General features: G+C 41.5%; 1 protein-coding gene across 1 annotated transcript in view; it reads left to right on the top strand.

Annotated features, from left to right (window-relative positions):
• LOC124594191 (cytoplasmic dynein 2 heavy chain 1) overlaps positions 1–16,287 on the top strand; it is a 786,854-nt gene that overhangs the window by 330,546 nt on the left and 440,021 nt on the right. Inside the window, exon 30 of the mRNA XM_047132551.1 lies at positions 5,488–5,670. Within this exon, the coding sequence (XP_046988507.1) occupies positions 5,488–5,670 (183 nt within the window). The remainder of the gene's footprint in view (positions 1–5,487; positions 5,671–16,287) is intronic.

Raw genomic sequence — 16,287 nt, forward strand, 5'->3', positions numbered from 1 at the left:
AGCAGCCCGATTAGCTACCAACCCTGCCGCAGTCAGCCGCTACCCGTGCCCGCACCTCGCTGGAATGCTATCCGGTCCACTGTGCTGGTTCCACACTACATACAGGGATGCCGCCAACGACTGTCGCGCACCCTGCGCCTCCCCAAATGAGACTGGCAGGCACGTTTAGGTGCCATGTCCCACCACGCACCTTCAGGCACCTATCTTCTGATGCTGCACGACCCGCTTCAGCGATGCGACACCTCTGTGCCACAGATATCCCGACTAGCATCCGCTTTCCTGTCGACACTGGTGCCAACATTAGCATCAACCTGTCCAAGCACACTGTCAAAATCATACTTAAATTTCCTCTCCTGTGGATTATGCTCAGCTCTGTCGTTTTCTGGGTATGGCAAACTTTTACCGCAGCCATATTCCTCAAGCTGCCTCTGTCGAAATGGCCCTCATCAATGCTCTCTCTGGCAAGAATGCCACTGGAAAACGGAGGTTGGAGTGGACCCAACCAATGCTCGACACTTTGGTAACCTTAAAACTGCTCTAGCCAAAGCCGTCACACTTGCCCACCCTGACCCTGAGACCCGTGTCTCGATCACAACTGATGCCATTGATTCAGCTGTGGGCGCCGTTTTACAGCAGCACACTGCTGACTCCACCCAGCCCCTCCACTTCTTTTCCAAGAATCTGAGTAAGAGCCAGTGCAATGGTCAGCATTTGACTTTCTGCTGCTCACAGTGTATGAGGTGATTAAACATTTTCATAGTGACCTCAATGGATGACTCTTCACCACCTATACTGAGCACAAGCCACTCGTGAACACTAATCCAGCTAAAGACTTTCCACCCAGGCATTTCCGCCATGTAGACTATATCTGTCAACACTCTTACAATGCATGCTATATCCGCGGCATGAAGAACGTTGTGGCAGACTACCTTTCCCTCATCTGGTGCTAAATGCACTGCTGAATCTGGAGGAGCTCGCCCGACTACAGGCCGACAATGGCGATATACAACAACTAAGATCAGACAACGGTTCATCGTTCTCTGTCCAGCCCTGTGTACTACCTGGTTCGGTAATCCCTGTCCTTTGTGACACCTCTATGGGCACACTTTGGCCCCTGGTCCCCACTGCTCTTCACCATAGGGTCTTTATTGCTTTGCATGGGTTAGCTCATCCTGGGACACTAGCCGTGAAATGGCTGGTCATGGAGCACTTTGTCTGGCCTAGTGTCAAGCACGACTGTCGCGCATGGAGCCGTGTGTGCATTTTGTGCCAATGCTGTAAAGTCAGCAGGCACACCCACCTCCTCTGGGCAAGTTTGACATCCCTAAGGGGCGTTTCTGGCATGACCATATCAACGGCATTAGCCCCTTCCTCTGTCCGAGGGCTACAGATATATCTCGGTGGTCATCGACTGTGTGACCCGCTGGATTGAGATGGTCCCCCTTCCTGACATCACAGCCGAGACTGTTGCCTGTTCCTTTGTCTCGGTGTGGGTTGCTTGCTTCGGCTGCCCCCCTATCTCTCACCACCAACCAGAATGACAATGTGAGTCAGCACTCTTTGCATGCCTCTGCGAACTCTGTGGCATCACCAAGTTTCATACCTCAGCTTACCACCCGCAGGCGGACAACCTTGTCGAGCAGTGGCACTGCACGCTCAATGCTGCCCTAATGTGCCACGGAAGCCTATGGTTGGAGGCCCTCCTGTGGGTCCTGCTGGGTATTCACTCAGCTCATAAGGAAGATCTCAATGCCTCACTCACTGAGGTTCTGTATGACAAGCCCCTTCTTCTCCTTCCCGAGTTCATTGAGGATTCACCCCCCTCTACAACCAAGGATCTCCCTGTCCTGGTTGAGCATGTCTTGCGTGCACATCACACCCTGCCCCCCCCCCCCCCCCTTCACCCCTCCCCTGTGTTTGTCCACAAGGACATAGCTATGTGCGACCTTGTTAAGCTGTGGGACGACACTGTGCGGGCAGCCCTTTAGCCGCCCTATTCGGGCCCTGACCATGTACTACATTGCAGTACCAACACATTTGTCATCCACCTCCATGGATGGTTCCAGACAGTTCCAGTTGTGAGAGTTAAACCAGCGTGGTCCCTCAACGTCGACCTTCCTCTCGATGCAGCCTTTGGCCGACTTGTCTCCTCTCGCTGTCACCTCTCACGTGCAGTCATTGGAACCACTGGGCTGCCAACACTGCCATCCCCAGTTCCCGCACCGGCCACCGCCTACATCCACTGCATTGGCACTGAGATTACGACTTCATTGCTTTTTGCATGCAAAAATTTTATATTGCACCATAATGCCTGAAGTAGTGCTAATGTGTCTCACTTCAATCAGTGGAAAATTTTATATAATGATCATATTGGCTAAATTTTATATGGATTTTCTTTATAGCATTTGACTGTCTTCAGCATTTTTAGTTATATTAAGAATGACGGTGGATAAAATGTAACACAACTTTTTTCCTTCAGAGATAAGGAAAACCTGGTCATTATTGTGGATAATATTATGACATTGGAATGGGTGGTCACATTGTGACTGGCCAAGTGAGCTACTGATGTATCTATTCCAAAATCACAAGGATTTCTGTAAAGATCGTTTGTTCTCTGGTTTAGTCTGTAATTTCTGGAGTCTCCTCAGAAATCTGATGGATGTTGTGAACAATTAATGTCCAAGTACAGTGAACAGCAAGTATAGGGGCGTGTTCACAGACTGTTGTCCATCAGCTATGCAGAATCATCTGAAAATAATCATAGAATGTATAACATCTTAAGCATTATTGAGTAATGTCATCAAATGTTGTTAATATTGAATCCATATGTTCTTTGAATAGCACTTCTGTATCATGTGCAGTATACTTTTTGTGTTAATTAATAAATAACTTCATTGAAGTTGGAATGTTGGTGAACATCAGCTACAGAAAAAATATGTATTATATACAAATATAGAGATGCAGATGTCAATTGCCAGCATTTAATAGCTTGTGATAGATTGGTACATAAGTGAGGATGAAGAATTAAAAGTAAATCCAGTGCTCAATACACGGCCCTACAATTATCTTGACGTAAAAGAAAAAGAAGAAGCAAATAATACTTCAAGAAGGGAATTCACTGAACAGCATTGTTCCATTGCAACAGCTCATGACATGTTGCCAGATCATGATAAAATGCATTATACGATGTTCACAAGAGTACCAAAGGAGATCTCGTTATCCTTTTCAAGGGAATCTGAGTGATAGGACAGTACGTTCATCCCTGGAAGGAAGCCATTTTAATCCCTCCTATGGAGCCAAGGAAGAAGTATATTTGCCCACATAGATATTACAGTGTTGCCTTTGCAAACAGTGTAGGAAATAGGTGGAATGAATAGTGAATTATCATCTTGTTTGAATTCTGGAATCCAGACATCTTCTTAGATGCTTCCAGACTGGGTTCAGGATGTATCACTCCACCATTGACCTTGCTGGAGAAGGGTATATAACAGAATTCCCCACACAGGCAGCATGATTTTTTGACCTTGAGAAAGAGTATCCTTGGACTGCTTGACTTTTAGTGTTGCTGAAGATATGTCTTCATCTTTTTAAGCTTCTTCCTGTCATGTCACTACTTCATATATCGAGGTGGAAAGTCATGACATTCAGGTTTGAGCAAGAAAATGATGTTCCTCAGAGGAGTTTCCTGCGTGTTACCCCTTTCACTATCACTACACAGCATTACACCCATGACTGGAAAGCTTGTACATACAGTTCTACTTCAGACAATGTAGCTATATTTTGCTGCTGATCCAGTGTGAAACAGCTGTTGAGCAGTTTCAGATGATCATAAGAAGAGTGGAGAAATGGATGGTGTGCACTGGTTTCAGGTTTACATCTGAGAAAACTACCTGCAACAATTCCCGCCATTCAAAGTGGGTCATAAAGAATGTTGTTTGGAAGATGTCTGATTTAGTGAGGTTTTTGGACATTACCTTTAATAAGAAACTCACTTGGCTACCACACCACCTCTTAAAGTACTTACCATCTTGAAGTGCATTAGCCACAGGTCTTATGAAGCAGATAAAGTATACCGGATCCATTTTATAAAAAAAAATTTCTAACCGTAGTGCGACATGCCCCTATAGAACCAACTCTACCTCTGCAGAGAGGCTGGCAAGTCACTGTTGTCCATCAAGTGACTATTGCTCATGGTTCACCAAGTTTATATTTTCTTAGGTTTTTGTCTGATTCAAAGTCACTGCCATTCCATCTGTTTGTTCAGCCTAATATACGAATGATTTGTTAGACACTCACAGGTCACAATGCTGTTAGGGATCTGTGCAAAGCAAACTGTTGAGGTACTGAGTGTGGGCCAGATTCCAGTTTTTGCCCAAAGATAGACTTAAAAGTGTCCCTTGAAGCTCAATATTACCAGAGCTATAATCAGTCTTTTGGAATGCAAGGAGGAGAGTCCCTTGGATTTCATCAAGTATTTCATTAAAGCTGAAGACATTATTGTTTCTCAAGAGATTATCACTCTCTTAAAGTTTTGTTTCACTGGGAGGTTTCATCTTGTTCTTTATTGTAATTAAATTTAGTTTCTGCACTGGGTGTAGATAACCTTGATATCAAGTACTCTAATCCCAAACATCATGTTTCTACCAACTGCTATCTCCTTCTTGGTACAAATAAGTGCGAAATCAGTCAGTAAGTCTCTCTTAGAGTGGCAGTACATCATAAAACCTACAAAAATGAAAAATAAGCTAAATCACTCACTCATCTGCATATGACACAGCTGCATGTTACAGAAAAGTGACTATGCACAGTTGCCAAGGCAGATGTGTGAGAGGGACGAGGAAAGAACTGGTGCAGATGACAGTTGGGGAAGACTGGTGGGTCAAGGATGGAAAGTACTGGAAGAGAGAGGGTGAATGATTCAAGGAGTTTGTCCAGTCCACAGGCCGAAATCTCATTTAGTCTCCATTCTTGGCTATCCATCACTCCCCTTTCTTCTAGCCTTACCTATCTTGTTATTTTCTACACTGTCTCCTTCCTCCATCAGCAATCCTTCTGATCCTCCCATGTTCTACCACCTTTATTTTATGATTGTTCCATAACTTATCCACATCTTCCCTGTGCTGACAAAATTCATCTCTTATGTCCCAATATTCGTCTTTCTTCTTGTTCTCCAGCATGTCTTCTCTCAACCTAGCTGCCGCATTGCTTTCCTTCTCCATCCAGTTTCAGGGGGATTTTTTTTTAAATTTATTTTTATAGAACGTTTGAAGATTTTGGCCAGCTCTTATACTGTTTTGTAATTTAACATGATGAATTTAATCTGACTTACATGTTTGATAAAATAGTTGAATCAATTTTTTTTCAACTGCTTCATGAAATTATTTAGTTTCAGACCGTATGTTTGATATTAATTATAAACTATCATGGAAGTGTTCTTTTTTTCCTTAGATGAATGTGATTTGCAACAAAAGGAAAATATTTTTTCAGGCTATCGATGTAACATCAATGGCACGAATGTTCACTGGTATTGTTAAATGTGGAGCATGGGGCTGCTTTGACGAATTCAACAGGCTTGATGAGGCAACTCTTTCTGCAGTATCTTTGCAGATTCAACCAATACAGATGGCTCTGAAACTTGGACTGAAAACTGTGAAGATCCTTGATGAAGAAGTAAGTGATAATTTACTATGTCTGTGGAAATTAGATTCAAATTTCCTTTTTTAAACTGAGTTTCACTGTTTTACTGCAAGGAAAAAAAAAAGAAAAAAAACGAATTTAACTGATGTGTGGCATGTAGAAGCATGCAACAGAAAACAGTATTTACACTAGCTTTTGAGCTATTGCTCTTTCTCTAGTAAACACACATTCATACACCCCAAAAAGCACGCACCCTCAGCAAAACTGACTGCCTATTATTGATAACAGTTCCCTGGTCAAGTGGAAGTGGAAAAGTGGTAGGTAAGGATGCATGATGTGGTGGTGGGAGGTTGGGGCGTAATGGGATAGTACGAGACAGAACTGTCGATAGGTGACTCAGTGACATTACAACAAGATGAAAAGGATTCAAAGTATAGAGCATATAAGAGGTAGAGTGAGAAGGTAGGGAAGTAAAGGAGAGGAAGTTGGAGATTAAGAGGGAGGCAGGGAGGGAAGAAAGTTAAAGGATGGAAAGGGGAGGGGGGGGGGGGGGGGGGGAGAAAGTGGAAGAATATGGGTAGATGGCAGTACAAAATCTTGATGGGGATAGAGTGGTGTGGACAGAAAAGAGAAGGGAAAAGGTAATATGAGCCAGTTTAAACAGGTTAGCATAGGTTTAGCCCAGAGGACTGTGTGAGTACAAGATATGCTGGAGAGAAAATTCCCACCTTCATAGTTCAGAGAAACCAGAGCTGGAAAGGAATGTCCAAATGTCTTACATAGTGAAGCAGCCTTTGAAGTCATTAGTGTTGTGGTGCATAGCATGTTTGGCAACTGTATGTTAAAGCTGCAGTTTGCCTCATGCCATTCATGCAGTTAGACAGTTGCTTACATGTCATGTCCATGTAGAATGCTGTGCAGTAATTGTTGCATATCTGATATCTAACCTGGCTGCTTTACACACGTGATTCTGCCTTTTATAGGGTAGGAAATGCCTGTGACTGGACTGTGGTGGGAGGTGGTAGGTGGGTTTATGGGAGAGGTGTTGCACCTGGATTGACCACAAGGAAATGGCCCATGGGATGCAGGATTGAGAGCAGGATTGGAATAGGGATGAACAAGGATATTCTATAGGTTGGGTGAGTGGTAGAATCCAACTTTTGTCAATGTGGTCAGGATTTGGGTAGGATGTCTCTCATATCAGGGCATAATGAGAGGTAGTTGAAGCCCTGGTGAAGACGAAGTAAATATTCCTGAATTCCAAGCAAGAGCAACTGCCAAGATGAGAAACATAGTAGCTATTCTTGGTGAAGTAGGTATCCTTGGAGCAACAAAGCAGCTTAAGTCACTTAATAAAGCCAAGGTGTCCAGTCCAGATTATATACCAGTCAGGTTCCTCTCAGAGTATGCTGATACAATAGCTGCATATTTAGTAATTATATGCAACCACTTGCTCACAGAAAGATCTGTACCTAAAGACTGGAAAATTGCTCAAGTCACACCAATACCCAAAAAGGGAAGTGGGCATATCCGCTGAATTGCAGGCCCATATCACTAATGTCGATTTTCAGTAGGGTTTTGGAACACATACTGTATTCGAACATTATGAAGTCCCTCAAAGAAAACGATTTATTGACACATTATCTGCACAGATTCAGAAAATATCGATCATGCAAAACACAACTAACTCTTTATACTCAGGAGGTAATGAGTGCTATCGACAGGGGATGTCAGACTGATTCCATGTTTTTAGATTTCCAGAAGGCTTTTGACACCGTTCTTCACAAGTGTCTTCTAACCCAACTGCATACCTACAGAATCTCGCCTCAGTTGTGTGACTGTATTTGTGATTTCCTGTCACAAAGGTCACAGTTCGTAGTAATGTACAAGAAGTCATCAAGTAAAACAGAAGTAATATCTGGCATTCCCCAAGAAAGTGTTATAGGCCCTCTATTGTTCCTGATCTGTATTAATGACATAGGAGACAATCTGAATAGCTGTCTTAGATTGTTTGCAGATGATGCTGTCATTTACCATCTTGTAAAGTCATCATATGACCAAAACAAATTGCAAAATGATTTAGATAAGATATCTGTATGGGGTGAAAAGTGGCAATTGACCTTGAATAAAGACAAGTGTGAAGTTATTCACATGAGTACTAAAAGAAGTCAGCTAAATTTCGATTACGCGATAAGTCACACAAATCTGAGGGCTGTAAATTCAACTAAATACTTAGGTATTACAATTACAAATAACCTAAATTGGAACAATCACATAGACAGTGTTGTGGATAGAGCAAACCAAAGACTGTGATTCATTGGCAGAACACTTAGATGGTGCAACAGGTCTGCTAAAGAGACTGCTTACAACACACTTGTCCGCCCAATCCTGAAGTATTGCTGTGCGGTATGAGATCTGCTTCAGGTGGGACTGAAGGATGACATTGAAATAGTTCAAAGAAGGGCAGCTCATTTTGTATTACCGCAAAATAGGGGAGATAATTCCACAGACATGATACGTAAATTGGAGTGGCAATCATTAAAACAAAGACGTTTTTCGTTGCGACGGGATCTTCTCATGAAATTTCAATCACATGTTTTCTCCTCCAACTGCGAAAACATTCTGTTGGCGCCCACCTACATAGGAAGAAACAATCATAATGATAAAATAAGAGAAATCAGGGCTCACACAGAAAAATTTAATTGCTCATTTTTCCCGTGCGCCATCTGAGAGTGGAACGGTAGAGAGACAACTTGAAGGTGGTTCATTGAACCCTCTGCCAGGCACTTTATTCTGAATTGCAGAAAGATCACGTAGACTTAGATGTAGAAGTAGACAATGTGGTTGAGTCTTTCAAGTCCACAGTGACACTGGATGATCAGAGGAATGTTGGTCGGCGGCTGGTTAACAGATTTACTGATGCCAGAGGAGAAGACAACATGGGATAATTTTTTATGGATGAGCTCGATAGAATAGTGTCGGTCAATAAAAGCTGTGATGAGGTTATCTGCATATTTCAACAACTGCTTCCCATTGCAGATGTGGCACCAAAAGTGTTGAGGCTACAAGCTAAAGACTTTTTGACATGGAATGGGTGACAATTGTCAAAATGGAGGTACCATTGGTGATTGGTGAATTTGATGTGAATAGGCATAATTATGGAGTCATCTGAGATGGGGGAAGGACTAGATGAAGCATTTTGGAAGAGGTGTTGACGTTACGGAGGAAGGACCAAAGGTTGTTCCTGCCTTAAGTCCAGATCATGAAAATATAATTTCCATCCTGAAACCTCCATTGTTGTTACATAAATAAAAATTAAAAAGAAGATAGTGTAAATTCATAAATTTTCACTGTGATACAATAATTTCACCAACTGAAGTAAAATGGCTATCATATTATTGATGTCTGTACAGACCTGTAAAAGCTATGAGATAGAGAAATTTCTTTGACAGGTAACATGGAGCAGATGTAAAGTGAAACAGGTTTACTTACATATAATATTACATTGTGTTTTCCATTGTTTTGAATCTAGAGTATTAGTGTTTTGAAGTAAGGTTGAATATTACACTAATATAGAGTGAAGCAGATGTGATTATTATGCTGAACATTGGTTCAGGTGGTACAAATCATGTCCAAAATAAGTTATTTAGGAGAAAAAAAATCTAAAGTTGTAGTAGTTAGAATCACAAGTAAGAACAAAAATCTCACTCTTGTAGTTTCATTTGTTTCTTTCAGAGTTAACTAAAATATGAAATTGGCCATTGCATTTTGGGCAGAATCATTATGACCTGAAGAAATAATTTTAGGCAAACAATAGAAAATTGGGATGGTCAGTTAGGTATTTACCCCTTCTGCTCTCAAATATTATTCTGCTACATTAATCACAGTTCTTCAAGACAGAATAGACTTTTGCAAGTAGGAATGCACACCACTGTATGAACTGAATGAAATGTATCTTTCTGTCCATCATTTGTTTTCGAGAGGATAATTGATTTACCTTTTTACAAGCCTCATACTAATTTTTGTCCTCATTAACTCTAAAGCTAATGTAAAGACAAAATGGCTGAATGCTGTGGTTGCACTCTGTGTTGCTATCCACAATTTCTCCTGCATATTTAAATAGTTTAGGCTCACATATTTTCTGTGTGTTCTGTGGTTTCACTATTTTGTGAGTGTAATGTAGTAATCACACACATTATTATGAACAGGTAATAGTTTGAAAATATTGTCACATTGTAACCACACATTCTGTGCAGCACAGCTCATGGCATTTTTCCCTCTTCTGGAGAAACAGCAACCAACAGTTTCAAATGTTCTCATTGGAGCTGGCTACAGCGTCTTATAACTGGATTTTGGCAGTGGTCCTGTGATACCATCAGCAGAGGATCCATGCATTTGGATCATGTTGTTCCACCTTCACCATGATGAGCATTGAAGGTAACTCCACTCGTCAAAGCTTTCTGCTGTTCGAGTGCACCTTCAGTTTTCCTGAATGAGAAGCCCTCTTTGTTGATCTGCAACTCAGAATTGTAGTTGGCTTCATATGGAGGGTCATGGATGACATATCTCCACTTTAGTCTTCTTTAAGAAGGGTGGTAATCCTCAACTTTGTTTCAGTAACTTTGCTGATACTACCACTTTTCATCCTGGCACAAAAATCTGTAGTAAGTCTGCTGAGCTGCATCTCACTGCCAATTCTTGACATTATATTGTTCACAGTCCTTCAGTTGGCATCCAGGACTCGTATGTAAGCCAGCTATCTTGCTTCTTCTGTCTTGGTGCTAAGGTGTTTCTTGTAGCCTTCTTGAGTATCATCTGGTTGAAGCAGTAACAGTGTATCCATTTGGTATTGTGACTGTGGAGCAGAAAGAATGGGATGAAGCCTGTGGTGTCCCGCTGTGCTGTGTTACATACAAATGTCATGATGTGAAGTATCACACCCTAATCTCTCTGTTCAGTATCAACGTACATCAGGAATCTATTTTCCGGTGTCTTATTAAGGCATACCCTAAAGGTTATTCACTTGTGGGTGGCAGGCAGTTGTTATCCTGCGGCCGGCCGCGGTGGTCTCACGGTTCTAGGTGCTCAGTCCGGAGCCGCGCGACTGCTACAGTCGCAGGTTCGAATCCTGCCTCGGGCATGGATGTGTGTGATGTCCTTAGGTTACTTAGGTTTAAGTAGTTCTAAGTTCTAGGGGACTGATGACCACAGATGTTACGTCCCATAGTACTCAGAGCCATTTGAACCATTTTGTTATCCTGCGGATGATATCACAATGTGAAATTACCTCTGATATCACTCTCGACTGGAGAACTTTTCCACAATCGGAGATCACCATATGGTGTGCTCTGTGTTTCAAAATTGTCTTCTAAAAGGAGCCTTGTAACTTCCAGAACTTTGGCAGTCATCACAGCCAAGGTGACAGAGTATCAGGTGAGGTAGTTCAGAGTATTATCCATTGGTTTCTATTTGTAGGCTTTGGGGACCTCCCCAAGAGGTTGTTCCAGGTCTATGGAATAGCATTGCTGCAGCCAGAATTAGTGTCAGATTCCCTGAAGGTAATTGCAGCATGTACTCTCATCACTAGCATTCATCACAGTGGCTGACTTAGTGTCTTCAGATTAGTGGACTCCTGGCCAGTGATATCTTCATCTGGCTCTATCTGGAGTCTTCAAGGAACTCAGGTGACCAGATGTTGGTGTGCCAAGGAAATACATCCCGATATCTGCCTGCAAATGAAATGTGATGATGACCATTAACTTCTGCCCCATTGGATTGTAGTTCCCCTTATACACTGTTCAGTTTATTAACTGTCATTTTCATTTAGATAGTTCCTCCTTCTTCAAGGTTTCTATGGTTTTCAGCAGTGCTGGATTTCCATCAGTTCACCAGCAATGTCATTTAATGCAGTGATGACTCATATTTGATCCATGCTGTTGTGTTCCATCAAAGAATTCCTTGAAAGGCAGTCAATGTCCTTGTACTTGCATCTGCTTTTGTATAGTGCTGTGACATCATACACGTAAAATCTCAGTGTCCACTGTACCAGTGACAAGATGGATCCTTCAGTTTAATCAGCCAGCATAGAGAATGGTGGTCTGTCACTATAGTGAATGGTTTGCAGAATGAATACAGCAGGAACTTGTTGATGGCCCAACCAGCTCCAAGGTACTATTGGCACCACATTTGCTATGGCTGTCAAGCAAATCAGCAATTGCAGAACATTACTTTTGTAATAGTCATCTCATATAATAGTCATCACACTACAAAGAAAGTAGCTTCCAGTTACTGGGACAAAGGTGTTAAAGAAGCTGCTGAGATAAGCTGTCGTGATTAAATTAGCAAGTGATCTTGTAAATAGTGATGGGTGTTTTTGCTTAAATTTTGTCTGTAATCTTGCTCTTCCCTTGGTCAAACAACGCAGGGACAGAGTTAGCGCTCCATGCTCATCTGCTGTTGATTAATATTTCACTATTGATAACATTTAATGCTAGTCATCTTTTATTGGCACTAGCTATTTACGATTCATGTTGTCTTCCTGTATGCACCATCTTTTCATTCCGGTTGTTGTAGCTCTATTCACCAGCTGTTTAAGTAGATGCATACAGCAGTATCATTTTATTTGTGTCTTAAAAATGACAAGTGTCCATATATCAAATTATCATCTGCTGTCAAGGCTTTTACATGGCTGCACTTCTGTAAGTTACATGAAGATGCAGTATGCAGGGAGAAGCTGAAGCTTATGTATTAAATGTCAGACAATAGTTTTCTTTATTTTTGTGTGAACTTCTGACATGCAAATGTCATTAGTTACGATCTTGTTGCACATTTGGCTCCCAGATGTACATGTGTAAAAAAGTGTTAGTCATTGTAATACCCAGAATACCTACCTTTTGCCTTACAATTACAAACAGTTATTCATAGTAATATTGAAGTGAATGTATGAAAATGTACAGACACACTTATCATGAAAGTTTGGAATTAGGAAATGATTGATTCCATTCAAAATTGATTCATTTGATGTTTTATGGTGTATACAGGAGTAATATTGCAGTGAATGTATGACAATGGTGTATACAGGAGCTGTTGTTGTTGTTGTGGTCTTCAGTCCTGAGACTGGTTTCATGCAGCTCTCCATGCTACTCTATCCTGTGCAAGCCTCTTCATCTCCCAGTACCTACTGCAACCCACATCCTTCTGAATCTGCTTAGTGTATTCATCTCTTGGTCTCCCTCTACGATTTTTACCCTCCACGCTGCCCTCCAATACTAAATTGGTGATCCCTTGATGCCTCAGAACATGTCCTACCAACCGATCCCTTCTTCTTGTCAAGTTGTGCCACAAACTTCTCTTCTCCCCAATCCTATTCAATACTTCCTCATTAGTTATGTGATCTACCCATCTAATCTTCAGCATTCTTCTGTAGCACCACATTTCGAAAGCTTCTATTCTCTTCTTGTCCAAACTATTTATCGTCCATGTTTCACTTCCATACAAGGCCACACTCCATACAAATACTTTCAGAAATGACTTCCCTGACACTTAAATCTATACTCAATGTTAACAAATTTCTCTTCTTCAGAAACGCTTTCCTTGCCATTGCCAGTCTACATTTTATATCCTCTCTACTTCGACCATCATCAGTTATTTTGCTCCCCAAATAGCAAAACTCCTTTACTACTTTAAGTGTCTCATTTCCTAATCTAATTCCCTCAGCATCACCCAACTTAATTCGACTACATTCCATTATCCTTGTTTTGCTTTTGTTGATGTTCATCTTATATCCTCCTTTCAAGACACTGCCAATTCCATTCAACTGCTCTTCCAAGTCCTTTGTTGTCTCTGACAGAATTACAATGTCATCGGCGAACCTCAAAGTTTTTATTTCTTCTCCATGGATTTTAATACCTACTCCGAATTTTTCTTTTGTTTCCTTTACTGCTTGCTCAATATACAGATTGAATAACATCGGGGAGAGGCTACAACCCTGTCTTACTCCCTTCCCAACCACTGCTTCCCTTTCATGTCCCTCGACTCTTATAACTGCCATCTGGTTTCTGTACAAATTGTAAATAGCCTTTCGCTCCCTGTATTTTACCCCTGCCACCTTTAGAATTTGAAAGAGAGTATTCCAGTCAACATTGTCAAAAGCTTTCTCTAAGTCTACAAATGCTAGAAACGTAGGTTTGCCTTTCCTTAATCTTTCTTCTAAGATAAGTCGTAAGGTCAGTATTGCCTCACGTGTTCCAGTGTTTCTACGGAATCCAAACTGATCTTCCCCGAGGTCAGCTTCTACTAGTTTTTCCATTCGTCTGTAAAGAATTCGTGTTAGTATTTTGCAGCTGTGGCTTATTAAACTGATTGTTCGGTAATTTTCACATCTGTCAACACCTGCTTTCTTTGGGATTGGAATTATTATATTATTCTTGATGTCTGAGGGTATTTCGCCTGTTTCATACATCTTGCTCACCAGATGGTAGAGTTTTGTCAGGACTGGCTCTCCCACGGCTGTCAGTAGTTCCAATGGAATGTTGTCTGCTCCCGGGGCCTTGTTTCGACTCAGGTCTTTCAGTGCTCTGTCAAACTCTTCACGCAGTATCGTATCTCCCATTTCATCTTCATCTACATCCTCTTCCATTTCCATAATATTGTCCTCAAGTACATCGCCCTTGTATAGACGCTGTATATACTACTTCCACCTTTCTGCTTTCCCTTCTTTGCTTAGAACTGGGTTTCGACCTGAGCTCTTGATATTCATGCAAATGGCTCTCTTTTCTCCAAAGGTCTCTTTAATTTTCCTGTAGGCAGTATCTATCTTACCCCTAGTGAGATAAGCCTCTACATCCTTACATTTGTCCTCTAGCCATCCCTGCTTAGCCATTTTGCACTTCCTGTCGATATCATTTTTGAGACGTTTGTATTCCTTTTTGTCTGCTTCATTTACTACATTTTTATATTTTCTCCTTTCATCAATTAAATTCAATATTTCTTCTGTTACCCAAGGATTTCTACTAGCCCTCGTCTTTTTACCTACTTGATCCTCTGCTGCCTTCACTACTTCATCCCTCAAAGCTACCCATTCTTCTTCTACTTTATTTCTTTCCCCCATTCCTGTCAGTTGTTCCCTTATGCTCCCCCTGAAACTCTGTACAACCTCTGGTTCTTTCAGTTTATCCAGGTCCCATCTCCTTAAATTCCCACCTTTTTGCAGTTTCTTCAGTTTTAATCTACAGGTCATAACCAATAGATTGTGGTCAGAGTCCACATCTGCCCCTGGAAAGTCTTACAATTTAAAATCTGGTTCCTAAATCTCTGTCTTACCATTATATAATCTATCTGATACCTTTTAGTATCTCCAGGGTTCTTCCATGTATACAACCTTCTTTCATGATTCTTAAACCAAGTGTTAGCTATGATTATGTTGTGCTCTGTGCAAAATTCTACCAGGCGGCTTCCTCTTTCATTTCTTAGCCCCAATCCATATTCACCTACTACGTTTCCTTCTCTCCCTTTTCCTAAACTCGAATTCCAGTCTCCCATGACTATTAAATTTTCGTCTCCCTTTACTATCTGAATAATTTCTTTTATTTCATCATACATTTCTTCAATTTCTTCGTCATCTGCAGAGCTAGTTGGCATATAAACTTGTACTACTGTAGTAGGTGTGGGCTTCGTATCTATCTTGGCCACAATAATGCGTTCACTATGCTGTTTGTAGTAGCTTACCCGCATTCCTATTTTCCTATTCATTATTAAACCTACTCCTGCATTACCCCTATTTGATTTGGTGTTTATAACCCTGTAGTCACCTGACCAGAAGTCTTGTTCCTCCTGCCACCGAACTTCACTAATTCCCACTATATCTAACTTTAACCTCTCCATTTCCCTTTTTAAATTTTCTAACCTACCTGCTCGATTAAGGGATCTGACATTCCACACTCCGATCTGCAGAACGCCAGTTTTCTTTCTCCTGATAACGACATCCTCTTGAGTAGTCCCCGCCCGGAGATCCGAATGGGGGACTATTTTACCTCCGGAATATTTTACCCAAGAGGACGCCATCATCATTTAATCATACAGTAAAGCTGCATGCCCTCGGGAAAAATTACGGCTGTAGTTTCCCCTTGCTTTCAGCCGTTCACAGTACCAGCACAGCAAAGCTGTTTTGGTTATTGTTACATACAGGAGCTATAAATGAATAATAAAGAGTAACATAATATAGCTTCTGTATCAGGTTCATCAGCCGACATTTGCTTCACAATTTTTCTGATGTTTCAACAGCATGAGCGGCTGGCATTATTAGAGCTTCACCCTCCATTGCTGGTAGTGGACTGGAGTCGAGCTTGCAGCTACAGATTACATTTACCTGGTGTGCCAGCATGTATGGGCTTTTCGGTGGTCATTTCCTGTGTGGTTTTCCCCTTGCTGCCTACAACAATCATTTGCTGCAGCTTCTGAAAATAGCTGGAAGGCATTACCATTGGCAGTCCTCTTAGTCGAGTGGTGGCCAGCTTTTCCATGGAACATTTCAAAACACAAGCACTCCACTTGGCACCTCGGCACCTCATAAACCTTAAGTATAGTATAGATACGTTGACGATACCTTCATCGTATGGAGCTATGGTGAGGAACTGTTCGATTACTTCCTAA

The sequence above is a fragment of the Schistocerca americana genome, chromosome 2 (genome assembly GCF_021461395.2).
Source record: "Schistocerca americana isolate TAMUIC-IGC-003095 chromosome 2, iqSchAmer2.1, whole genome shotgun sequence".
Lineage (NCBI taxonomy): Eukaryota > Metazoa > Arthropoda > Insecta > Orthoptera > Acrididae > Schistocerca > Schistocerca americana.